The sequence below is a fragment of the Atheta coriaria genome, unplaced genomic scaffold (genome assembly GCF_025399875.1).
Source record: "Atheta coriaria isolate IRGN ID8LTWV9N9 unplaced genomic scaffold, Caltech_Dcor_3.1 hic_scaffold_2_pilon, whole genome shotgun sequence".
Lineage (NCBI taxonomy): Eukaryota > Metazoa > Arthropoda > Insecta > Coleoptera > Staphylinidae > Dalotia > Dalotia coriaria.
In genome coordinates, this window is record NW_027045444.1 from 4538024 (window position 1) to 4550746 (window position 12723).

Below are 12723 nucleotides of genomic sequence, written 5' to 3' on the forward strand. Positions count from 1 at the left end.
AAAGACGATGAGATAGCCTGGATAGCTCTATTAGTTCAGGAGATATGGGGCGTTTTCCAAAGAAAATCTCATAATGTCAAGACAGTAACAAGTTTCAAGAGCATTTTAGGGCACTTCCGGAGGATTTAAAGGGTCTTGAATGTACATACGTTATAAAGGAACTCTTTAGCTATAAAATGAACGTTAAATTGTTTAAATTGCTTCATTATTTCAGGAGATATGGGATGTTTTCCAACGCAACTCCTCTAAATGTCAAGAAACTAGCAAGTTTGAAATGCTTTTTAAGGCCCTTTCCGAAGGTTTCAGGTACCGGAAAGGTATGAATGTTAAAAAGGAACTCTTTAGCTATGAACTGACAGTGAGATAGCCAAAATTGCTCTATTAATACAAGAGATATTGAGCATTTTCCAGACTTGCTCTTTGAAGTGCAAGAGGAATTGTAACATTTAACTGCCGATTTAGACTCTTTCCGCAGGATTTAAAGGGTTTTGAAGGTACAGAAGTTATAAAGGAACTCTTTAGCTACGAAATGACGGTTAAATGGTCTGATTTGCTCCATTTATTCAGGAGATATGGAATATTTTCCAACGCAACTCCTCTAAATGTCAGAAATGTAACTAGTTTTGAAATGCGTTTTAAAGCACTTTCCAGGAGTTTAAGGTATCAGGAAGGTACGGATGTTAATAAGGGACTCTTAAGCTCTCATCTGACTATAGGAGATCTTTAATTGCTTCATTTATAATAGGAGAATCGAACTGTTTTCCAACCTGTTCCAGAAATTTAAGAGAAATACCTGTAAAGTATGGCAACTTTGGCGGTTCATTTCGGGTAGTTCTAGGCATATCAGGGAGTTGTCAGGTACATAAATCGAAAGAGCGCATCATTATCTATCAACTTCCGAAGAGATAATTAAAATTTTCCTGCTAATTTGCGAGATATCAATGATTTTGCATCGCTGGTTCCTGTGGTGCAACTCTGACAAGGTCAAGCTTTGTTAGGTATACATATGTAACCTAGAAATATTATTGTGCAAACATCTGAAGGCAAACGTTTATTTTCTTTATTTTAACAATAAATAACAACAAAAATGCCGCAAACAAGTTACGACTCACACAGCGAAGGCCCCGGCTTCGTCGGCATTCGATTCTGCCAAGAATGGTAAGCATAATACAAAATTATCTTAAGTTCAAAATCTACTACATTAAAATACACACAAATCAACCAAACACAATAATTTCTAATTTTTACACCTAATTATCATGTTTATTGCTTTAGTAACAACATGTTGTACCCAAAAGAAGATAAAGACACCAAAGTATTGCTCTATGCCTGCAGAAACTGTGACTACAAACAGAAAGCAGACTCTCAATGCATCTACGTAAACAAAATTATGCACGAAATTGACGAATTAACGCATATTGTGCCGGATGTAATCTCAGACCCGACTTTACCACGCACGGAAGATCATCCATGCCCGAAATGCCAACATAGGTATGTAAAACATAAAAAAATGACAATTTTACATAAAATTCATCAAAAAATCATTATTTCAGGGAGGCAGTGTTCTTCCAAGCACAAACACGTCGTGCAGAAGAAGAAATGCGACTGTATTACGTCTGCACCAATCAGCATTGCTCACATCGTTGGACAGAATAAATATTTCACTCACTGTTCATTCCATCATTTTATAATAAAACATAAAATACATACACATTATGTTTTGTGGTAGATATCCTGAACAAATGACAAATAATAATCTATTTTCCTTATGGCTGACTTAATATTATCTTTTGTGAATGTTTTCAACGCTTTTGTTTGCTGTGCGGTGAATTTTTCAAAGAATTCGCCTTTGTTTTGCGTAGTTTTCGACTTCTTGCTGTCTTCTTTAACGGGTTTAGCCTTCAAAAGTGTTGATTTGATATCTGAGAGTGCAGAAAGCAGATAATATTTCTTTTCTGATGAGTGTGGACCACCAAGGAGTGAATTAACATCGCTTTTCACGTGGCGTTGATTTTCTTTGTCTGCTGTTATGCCCAGATCAACACACTACAAAAATAACTAAAAATGTTATAAAGTAAATTATAAAGTGTTTAAAACTTACAGTAATACACTGCTGTATAACACTTTCGATTGCCAGAGCTGCTGTGTCATAATTCACATTATCTTTGAGATTTAAAGATAAATTCCACAGAAACATGGAATATTCGAGTGAAAATTCTTCAACTTCACCGTTAAAATAACGCTGGAGGAACACATACGCTGCTAGGACATTGATCATGTTGTTTTCCACGCATTGTGCTGGAGATTTACCCTGGAATCATCATTTTAAACGTTAAAAACACATAAAAATAAATAAAAATCATAAAATTTTTGTTTTACTCACAGAAATTTCGTTAAATTTGTGTATATCTCCAATTTTCGGACAGTTACTCTTACATTTCGTCCAGTCCTCCTCACTTAACACTCCTGTAGACTTAAATTCCCACCAAGGTGTCCACATGGTCATAAATTGAGCCACATCTCCAGAAAGTAAAAAAGCTTCAAATTCTTTCCTCTCATCTGCAGTCAAATGCTTCCAGACTTCTTCACTGTCATCCAAATCAATCCCAGTGAGTCTCGCACCTAGGTCTTCCATGTTATTTGCTTCTTCATCAATTTCATCATCATCAGAGTCTAGATCTTCATTTGATTCATTCAAATCTAGTGTTTTAACATAAAAATACCTCTTATAATGTGTTTATTTAACTTATTTAGGAAGGTAACTTATACCTGTGAGTTGATTTTGCTCATGGAACCTCTTGAGTATCTCCTGCATCTTCTGCTCCTTGTTATCTTGACTGTTATCATCTTGAAGTTGGCTTTCTAGATGTTCCTGTACCATATTCTTGTAAAACTCTTCAGAACAAGATAAATGCTGTTCGGATTGATAACATCGCAGTGTACAATAAAGTTGATTGCATTTCGGGCAGGAGTACTTGGCCAAGGCATTGTTACAGCTAAAAAATACATTAAACATTAATAAATAACTGTTTTTGTATAGGTTAAACATTCAAACAAAGAAAATCAGGTAAAATAATGAATAACACGTACAAATTACATGTGTTTTCCTCAGTTAATGCAGTTATTTTGAGTGTAGACATTGTATATACTTTAATTTGTACTTAAAAACAATAAATAATAACGTTTTTCAGTTATTTGTTCAAGTTAACAAGCGCAATTAATATTTTTCTGCTTGTAACGTAGGCAACTTTTATTACATGTTACGCATAGTAGTGTAAGTAAAACTTAAACAAAGTGTAAGTAATAAATATTGTTGATGGTTATTAATAAAACAAGTAAATGTTAATGAGTATTTTATTTTTGACAAAGCCCAAATGTTAACAAAAATATCATCATCGGTCGTGTAACAATATTCTGTTCCGTAAATAGAATTATTTCTTCTTCATTTTTTAAGTGTCGCCATTTTGTCTCTAATTTTTGTTTGTTTGCAATAATTACGCAACAATAAACAACACACTCGAAAGTATCATTACAGCATTCACGTGTTATCACTTTAGCTTACATATTTCGCGATTTGTTTTCATTTAGTTTGCGAGCAAATTTTTTTTGTTTAAATTTTACATTATACAAGCGTTTTTTGTTACATTACATTACAATTCATTACAATACCTTTTTGCTGCGCGCTTAGCAAGTACATATTTCATATATGAATACATTAGATCGCGTTTTGGAACGAATCAAACAACAAAAACACAGAGTACACATATTCATCATCGCCGCCATTTTGAATTCAAATCCAATAACGAATAATAAGTATTGTCGCTTACTTTTGTTTGTATCATTGTTGTATGTATATAAATTACATGTGTAGGTGTGTTTAATTAATGTAGTAGCGGTTAGTTGCGGTTATGTTTTGCGTTTATCTCTACATTTGAATGTACAGTGTGTCCGTGTGGTGTGTAAGTGTCACACAACTCAAATCCATACATCCCATCGTCTTTGTTTATGTTTATGTCGTGTAGTGATCACTCGTGTTGACAAACTTTAAACACGCGGCGCTTGATTTATAAGTATTTCATTTGTTTGTCATTATTACAAGGCAACTGAAGCATTTACATCATGTTATCATCTTAAACATTATCATTTGTAGTCGTTAGTCGGCTTGATACTTAAATGTCCGTGTGTATGTTGTGTGTGTGTGTGTGTGTGGGCCACATCCGTAGGCCGCCATTTTGTGTGTTCCGACTTTGTGTGTTTGGTAACTGCACCTAAATCTTACATGATTCTAACTGTGAGCGTTTCAATTATGACTTAGAGCTTCTTGTACCAGAAGAGATAGTGATCGCCATCTTCAATGAGTAGATCATCCACACCCACAGGTGCCACAAGTTTGTTACCAGGTGGCGCATGCGGATCGGGCATTTCCGGCAGGCGATACAACAACCAGTAGTGATAACCCATTGGTTCCTCTTTGTGTCCACCAAGAGTATGCACATAATGCCCGTTGGGCCATTCGGAGGATTCAAACTCAAAGTGCGGATTCATCTCGGCCGCCATTTGCATAATACTGTAGAATGATGTGTTCCGCAAGGCAGTTATCAACACGGTGTGATTCTCGGTGATATTCGTACCCATCCAGAGCGTGTAACTCACGGTGATGTTACGCGGGTCTGAGTCGTTATAGTATACGTTGGGTTCGGCCATCTTGGTCACACCAAACTCCATTAAATGATTGTCAATGTCGGGATCTTGGCGTCCGCAGTCTAGATTCCTCACAGCGCCGAGTCCTTTGGAACTCATCGCTAGTAACACTTCAGCTGTCAAACCAGGATCTGTAAACGCACCGTCCGGATCCTGCTTGGATTCAATGTACAAAATGGCCGCTGTGCGATTCCAATACGTGTTGATATCTTGTATATCGTTCAAAGCCTAAAATGTATAAATTATATAAACATAAATAATGCAATGACCTTGAATGACTTTGATGTTGTTTGACATTACCTGCATAGCAATGGCGGTGTTGTAGACATTACCAAAACTACCATCAGTCAACTGTTGCCTCGCCAGACTAATACAGGGTCTTCGAATTGAATGCTGAAGGTTTCTGTGTCGATGGTCCTTGACGATGCACTTCAACGCTATGATCGTCACACTCACAGTGTCAATATTGTGACTTTTTGCTGCGTTGGCGATTTCTAGCAGTCTGCGAATTTCCTTCTTGCGTACATGGGCTTTTGCTGAACATGCTGCGAGTGTTGCATAACCAAAGTCTAAATCTTGTACGAGTTCGTGGTGTTGTAGAGTTCCGATAAGGTCGTGACCATGGAATTGTCGTGGGTCTTGGCAGAGGGCGTTGAATGCCAGTGCAAAGATGGCGAGTTTTGGTGGTGTGATTGGGACCTCGCGATGCCGCCATAGAAGGATAACGGTTTCCACTTCCATTTGTTTGGTGCTCAGTAGGATTTCGAGTTGTGTGGGGAGGATACTGGCGGAGTCTTCGAGTTGGACTAGTTGCAGGGCCATGAGGACTTTGGGGGTGTCATTGTGCCAGCCATAGTGGAGGTCACGTTGGGTTATTAGCCAGGCGAGGGCGCGCTGCATGCTGGATTCGTAGTCCACGTTGGTGGTGGCATTGTTGGAGGAGTCTGTTGTTGAAGATGGGTCAGCTATGGGTGAAAAATGAAATAGTTTATTAAAATAACTGTAACTTTGGTATGGTACGGGATATTTGATTTATTTAAAGTGTATTTTATAGACAATTAAATTATCTTTTATATGGTTTTTTAAATTTTTAAATATTTGTACTGAATGATGAGTAACTTTGATTCAAAGTTTAAAAAATAAATTTATAACAATAAATGAAATGTTTTACTTTTTACCAAATTACTCGGAAATTATTAAGAATCAATATTATTTTATAAGTTGGTCTTACAGATAAATAAATTATCTTTAATTTCATGTATTGAACAATATTGTATCCTTTTCTTATCATAAATAATTCACTATGGAACTTTAGTATGTTCTGATAATTAAAGAGTATTGAGATTAAAACATCATAAAATTACATTTTATGCTTAAACTTTTATAACTATTAAACCTTTTAAGATATTTCATTTATTTAAACTTTATTTTAAAACCAAATAAATTATCTTTAATCATGCATTAAAACCAATAAAATATCTAACCAGAGTAATCCGTTATTCATATCCAAAATTACCAAAACTCATCATCAAACAATAAACAAAATTAATCACCTAATATTAAACAACTCAAAAACTATTAAAACCATCCTATCCAACAAAACTCTATTCGAAACCCAAATAAATTATCTTCAATTTGATATATACCCCAACCCCATACCCCTTCTGGGCCATTAATAATTCACTTCTAAAATCGCATATGTCATGATATTTAAAGAGCCTCAACATTAAAAGGTTATTAAATGATATTTGATCGTTGAATGTCAATAAAGGTCAACTCACCACGACTGTGTTGGAGCTCCAGGTCCTGGGTGTACCCGAAAGCGACCAGGGAGAACCCCACCACCAACGGCAGGTACAACATTATCCCAAATTCGGCGTTGGCGACGTGTTTGTGCTACAACTCTGCAACAACACAAATGATTATATAAATATTATTGTTGTTAGAGTCAGGGCATTGTGATCGATGGACTGCGACCAGCTACGTCATGACAACATGAGGTGTCGAAGGTCATTACATGTTTTATCGAACCTCGTCCTTTCACTTTGAATTATCAAACGTTTTAATCATGAAATCTCATCTTAAACACGTGAATAATTAATAAATCAACATTTAACATGATTATTAACAATAAAATCCATTAGATCATCTCAAGGATTAAGGATGAAGGTCTAAGGATAATAACTTATAGGTTACATAAGTTTCTTAGAAGTCTTTTGACTCACCTGGGTGGATTTTTACGTTTTTTCGTGGTTTTTGGCTGTTTTTGTACTGTTTTCACATTTAACTCTTAGTTTTAACCTAGTTTGTGTGCGATTTGTTGTAAACTGATATCGTTTTCGGTGAGTGATGATGAATTAAAATAGGAAATGTGCGGTCGACTCGGCAGCGCCCGTCGCTGTGAGCGTCGCGACGCTTTTCGTAACCGATGATGTGCGTGGTGGGGGCGGGTGGTGGAGATCGATAGCGTGACGCATGTGTTCGTCAGCGGCGCCGGTGAGACTGCCCCGAATTGTCCCACTCTCGGTCAAAAACCTATTTCTACTATACAGGACTACAGGACTATAGAATAGGGGTTGATTAGTCACCAAAACAGTCATCACGCACTAAAATGTTGATAACTTACAAAATATGGGAGATGGATGGAAATGATAGGCTTTGTTAGATGAAGGGTTAAATTATCTTTCATTTGATGTATGATATGTTATTGTGTGGGTTATAGAAAATAAGTTATTTGTGTTAAAAGTTGTAGATTAAGGAAAAACTTTGTTTCTTGTGAATATTTTATTAATTTTATGATAACTTCTATGATTATTAAAATAACTTAATTATGCAAAATATATATTATAGAGAATTAAATTATCTTTAATTTGATGTGTGATACAATATTGTGTCGCGTATAAACAATTAGTTATAGCTGTTTGAAGTTGCAAAATAAAGTTTGAAGTTTATTTTTACTTATTTTTTACTTAATTTACGATAACTTTTTGAGTATTTAAGATAAATCCGATATTTATTTTTTGTTTTGTTACAAATTAAATTATCCTTCATTTGATATATAGATGAAAATTGCACCACTAATAAACAATAAGTTATTTATGTTTTTAGTTGTAACTTTAACGCAACTGCTTGTTTTGAGTCAAAAAAATCACAATAACTTTGACAGTTTTAGTGATAACAAATGAATTTCGCTTTTACGTTAAAAAGAAATAAATTACCTTCAATTCAAGGTATGATACACTGTTTTATCTATACTAAGTGTTTAATAAATTTAAAAAAAAACATAAAAACAACAATTTACTCATTTTTACACAAAATATTTTACTAAAACTTTGATATCTTTTAAACCATAACAGATACATTTATTCAAACATCATTTTATAAACAAATAAATTACCTTTAATTTGATATATAACATAATATATTATAAAAACTGTTTATCGTAATAATTAACATATAAAACTTATTTTTAACATTTTCAGGTTATAAACATATCAAAACTTAAACATATTGTATATCATCATGGCTAAAAGCAGAAACACAAACGCCAACACACAATACGTCCCCAAAGCAAATCTGGAACAAGAAACAAACATAGAACATCAATTAAATCATTAATTCTCAACAAAAAAACAAATTTTTACTTACTTTTTATACAACCTCTTTGCTTCAGGTATAGTTTCAATGGGATCCTTGATAAGATACACTCTGCATCCCACCAGATAAGTTTTAAAGAATGTAGGCCAGTCGAGCTTCCTCAAATCACACAAAAACAACGCGGCGTCCTGTTCGCACATTCTATCACACAAACCAATATAATTCTTGCTCTCGTAGTGCCAGTTTTGTGTACAGAAGTAAGAAATAACCGAAGAGAACTTATGCACCTTCTTATACGCTTGAATCATCCTAAAAACACAAAAAAACGCATTAAAAACAACAAAAAAACAAACAAAAACAAAGAAAAACAACAAAAAAACTTACCTAGGTTTACTACCAGTGCATAATAAAGCTAAATCATAAAAGATGGCGGGCAGGTAGTGCATGAAAATGGTCGCCAGCCAATTCGTGAAGTAATTCTTCCTCAAATGAAAGAAATAAATCCCTATCATCTTCACTGTAAGATAATCAAAACCATAGCTTTGCGTCAATTCACGAAAACGTTTCCAGCTTATTGGATTCGTCGAGTTTGATTCGAAGTGATACACAGGCACTTTGTACTTTTTACGTTGTAGGTTATGTTCGTCCACTTCCATAGCCTACAAAACACATAACATAACCTCTGATTCTAACCTAAAATAAGTTAAACATACGTTTTTGTTGAATTCAACGATTTCGTCGTATTTTTTGCGTGCGTCCCATGGAATCGCAAGTAAACCATTAGCACACATGTCAACAGGGACAATATTCGCGTCTACTTTCTCATCGCATTGGAGTGTGCGCAGTAAACCTATCATGGCGCCTGCTGTCACACCCTGCGGGCCGTAATAATTGTTTATCCAGCCTGGGATTGGTTCTTTGAACGTTGAAACAACTAAAAACATTAAATGAGGTTATGTTTGAGTTGATTTATTTTTTATGGTACTTACTAATGGCAGGACGAAACATGGCGATGGGAAAATCGTCCATTTCTTCAATCAACTGCTCGGAAATTGTTTTTGTGAACGCATAAGTATTAGGAAACTCATCTAAGATGCTAAAATTGATTTTTAGGTTATATAGGTTAGAATAGGTTATGTGTAACTTACATAGGTTCAATTTTATCGATTGTTTTCTCTGGTAATTGCTCAACTATGGTTATTAACTGCCTCGCTTTGTATGTAGACTCAAAAAACTCTTCTTCAAGTTGTTTTCTTTCACAATGAGCGTATGCAGTGGATACATGCGTGAAGAACACAAGATGGCGCATTTGACGCGCAAGCGCAAGCATCTCCTGCGTGCCACGGATGTTAATAAACGTCGCCATGTGCAGTTTTTCATCGAAATTCACCGTTGCAGCGCAGTGGAAGACAAAATTCACGTTTTCAATCAACATTTCACGATCGGCTTCCTTTATCCCGAGATGTGGCTTGGCGCAGTCACCGTATAAACCAACAATGCGTCCGCGAAAGTCTGGTTGCTCACCTCGCAGGCGGTCGAAGACAACGCTGTCGAAAAGTTCCTTCAATCGCACGTCCATTTCTTTTCCCTTTTTTTCTCTTATCATGACGTAGATTGTGTCTACGTAGCATGCTCGTAATAGTTTTTCGACTAGTATACGTCCGAGAAATCCCGTTGCGCCTGTGACGAATACTTTTGATTGTTTGTAGAATTCCTGCATCGGGGTCAGGTAGGTTTCGTAAACGCTTTCCGGGTCCATCTACAGTTAGCAAAATTGGCGATTATTGACGTATTAACAATGGCAGGATGTTCAACAAGGGCTTGTTTTGAAGGGGAACAATTGTTTATTATAATGAATGTATTTGCAAATGATTTATGTAATTAGATTAATAATTATTAACGTTTAAAGTTGAAAAATTATAAATTTTTTGAGTAAAATATGCTTTTTTATAATTAAATAGAGATTACGTCTAAAGTTGATAAAATATTTAAATTATTTGAACTGTATCTTAAAGATGGATAAATTGTCTTTAATTTGATGTATATAAAGTTATAATTTGTTATTCGTACGCAAAGTTATTAACAAATTAAAATTTCACTCAAAAAATTTCTAAAAATTTGAAATGTTTTACTAAAACTTCAATAACTTTTAAAATAACCAAAATATTTGAAATATCAAAACCCAAAATAAAAGCCAATTAAATTATCTTTAATTCTACGTATTAATAATTAAAGTATCACAACAGAATAAAAAGTTATAAACAAATAAAAACTAAACTACTTTTCTCTTACCTTGTGTTTGAGTAACGTGTGTTTATCACTAAAAATATCCAACTTAATTGATGTAGACTTGTCAATACTCGTAACAAACGGCTGTAAACTGTAACTGCGGCGTTGTGGCTTGGTTCATTAGCTCACCAGTCAAGGGAATGTGATTTTTTTATCAAGGAACAAATGCCAGACGCAAAAATTCCTTCACAATGGCACGCCGAACACCGCGCCGCACATAAATATCTTTTCAACATTTCCCCACTCGTGAAAAATTATCGATACAACGCGCAACACATCACAACATCAAAAACATTTTAGTCGTTTCGTTAATTACTTACAATCAAAACAATTAGACTAGATTACAAGCAAAAAAAAAAAAAACTCAAATTTGACTGGATTTGCGTCAATTTGTGATTCTGCGCATGCGCAATGTACTTTACACTCCGCATCTATGTAAATCTTTGTGTTTTTGTGCATAAATAAGGATTACTTAACGATTTGCGCTGTCCACAAGCGAATGAGTTTGCTCTTTGTTCGTCTGTGTCATCTTCGGCCGGCGTTTTTGCACTTTCGACACGTGTGCGCACAAAACACTCAATTTACTTGCCGAGGGCTTCGGGGTTAGGCAAATGTACACTGTAACAACATAACTGGCTTTCTGTGTGGTCAGCGATTTTTATAATGCGAATATGTGCGAAATTAATCTTTGTTCAAGCGCAAACGGCGCTGCTTTTTGCATTTCGCGCAATTTTACGCGGCAATTACTTCATAATCGCTTTGTTTTACTCAAAAACGTAATAGTGCTGATAAACATAACAAGTCTATATGTTTATCATTAGTTGAATTTTCCACTGGCGTTGAATCATTTGTTATTTTATGTGAAAGTATCATTTTAATTAATTTACGAAATATTCCACTATTATTAATGACTCATTTGTGATTGATAAAAATTTTGGTCTTCCTAGTATTCATTTGATTAGAAACAGCTTTATGATATAAAAAGTTAAAAGAAATTGTTGTTATAACAATAAATAATTAAAAAATAATAATAAAATGTTGTTTTTTTACAAATAACTATAAAAAACTTAAAGAATTAAAGTAAAATATGATTAATTTAATGTATTAATTATTAATATATATTTTATTTGTTTAAAGTATGTAAAATTAACGATTAAGCAATAATTAATTTGAAATTTATTTATAAACTGCATTGCAGCGCCATCTGGAAACGTACCTTATAGTTACGATTTCCTGCTCACACATGCACGGCATTTTCATTACAAGCAGTAGTGTACCACAAAGCTACCATATTTCTTTTCCTAGATGTCGCTGCAATGCACTTTATTAATAAAAATAATAGTTTAAAACAATTTTCTTTGGTTATACCGGTTATATCTTGTTACTAAATTATTGCACTTATTAATATTTATTATTTTTTGTAAATAATAAATAAAATTCTCATTACATATGTAAATTTTTTCAATTTAATACAATTTGTTGAATAATTATAATTAAAATAGAATTTAGCGTCTTTATGAACTAGTAATGAACTTGTGTGACACAATAATTAGCAAAACAATCTTGCGTAATACGATCCGTGTCATTGGTGGCTCGAAATAGTTGGAAAAGTAGTCAATTTTTAGATTACGGAAGAAAAAACGCGAAATATATTGTGCATTGACCCTGTGTCATCGACACACACACATTTCAGGCACAAATCATTGGTTTTTATGCTCCGGTGTTCAATTACACCGATTACGCCGCCTTCGGCGACGCTTCCGACGCACTTTCCTGCGTGGCTCAAGTGTCAGAAGTGTCACATGACTCGGTTTCCGTTTTCTCGGCGCGCAATTCGCTACAATTTGCAATTCATTGCCCGCTCAATTAGTTAATTCTATTAATTAATTAATGATCTCTTTATTTTATCATTTGTTCACTAGAATATGTTGTTCAGGTTGCGAACGCAGCGAATTTGCGTTAACTACGCATATAAATTTGGAGTAAAAATGGAAATTAGAATAAAATTGTGATTATCGATAAACAACGTTAACGGCGGCATAAATTCGGTGTAGAAATGCGTCGAGATGTTTGCGTTCGGCGGCAATTAGCGCGCTCGTGTAAGTTTGATTGAATTTTGATGAATTTAAACAGCGG

The 12723-nt window shown here is 34.6% G+C and overlaps 4 protein-coding genes across 4 annotated transcripts; 1 reads left to right on the forward strand and 3 right to left on the reverse strand.

Annotated features, from left to right (window-relative positions):
- The first annotated feature begins 230 nt into the window (after positions 1 to 230).
- Positions 231 to 1711, forward strand: Polr2I (RNA polymerase II subunit RpII15). Its single transcript, XM_065316540.1, has 4 exons — positions 231 to 671; positions 746 to 1158; positions 1276 to 1491; positions 1554 to 1711. Exons 2-4 carry the CDS (start codon positions 1088 to 1090, stop codon positions 1654 to 1656), a joined length of 390 nt encoding a protein of 129 aa, XP_065172612.1. The 5' UTR covers positions 231 to 671; positions 746 to 1087; the 3' UTR covers positions 1657 to 1711.
- Positions 1670 to 3235, reverse strand: LOC135802918 (uncharacterized). The gene is made up of 5 exons (XM_065316534.1): positions 3091 to 3235; positions 2770 to 2996; positions 2384 to 2700; positions 2102 to 2311; positions 1670 to 2046 (listed from the first exon to the last, which is right to left on the reverse strand). Exons 1-5 carry the CDS (start codon positions 3138 to 3140, stop codon positions 1714 to 1716), a joined length of 1137 nt encoding a protein of 378 aa, XP_065172606.1. The 5' UTR covers positions 3141 to 3235; the 3' UTR covers positions 1670 to 1713.
- Positions 3236 to 3340: 105 nt separating this feature from the next.
- LOC135801821 (uncharacterized protein CG3556) lies at positions 3341 to 7119 on the reverse strand. The gene is made up of 4 exons (XM_065315342.1): positions 6927 to 7119; positions 6483 to 6605; positions 5002 to 5666; positions 3341 to 4929 (listed from the first exon to the last, which is right to left on the reverse strand). The coding sequence occupies exons 2-4, from the start codon at positions 6562 to 6564 to the stop codon at positions 4312 to 4314; spliced, it is 1365 nt and encodes a 454-aa protein (XP_065171414.1). The 5' UTR covers positions 6565 to 6605; positions 6927 to 7119; the 3' UTR covers positions 3341 to 4311.
- Positions 7120 to 8123: 1004 nt separating this feature from the next.
- On the reverse strand, positions 8124 to 10811 carry LOC135803206 (fatty acyl-CoA reductase wat-like). The gene is made up of 7 exons (XM_065316787.1): positions 10591 to 10811; positions 9447 to 10057; positions 9288 to 9394; positions 9012 to 9232; positions 8683 to 8957; positions 8350 to 8607; positions 8124 to 8277 (listed from the first exon to the last, which is right to left on the reverse strand). The coding sequence occupies exons 2-7, from the start codon at positions 10055 to 10057 to the stop codon at positions 8196 to 8198; spliced, it is 1554 nt and encodes a 517-aa protein (XP_065172859.1). The 5' UTR covers positions 10591 to 10811; the 3' UTR covers positions 8124 to 8195.
- Between the last annotated feature and the right edge of the window lie 1912 nt (positions 10812 to 12723).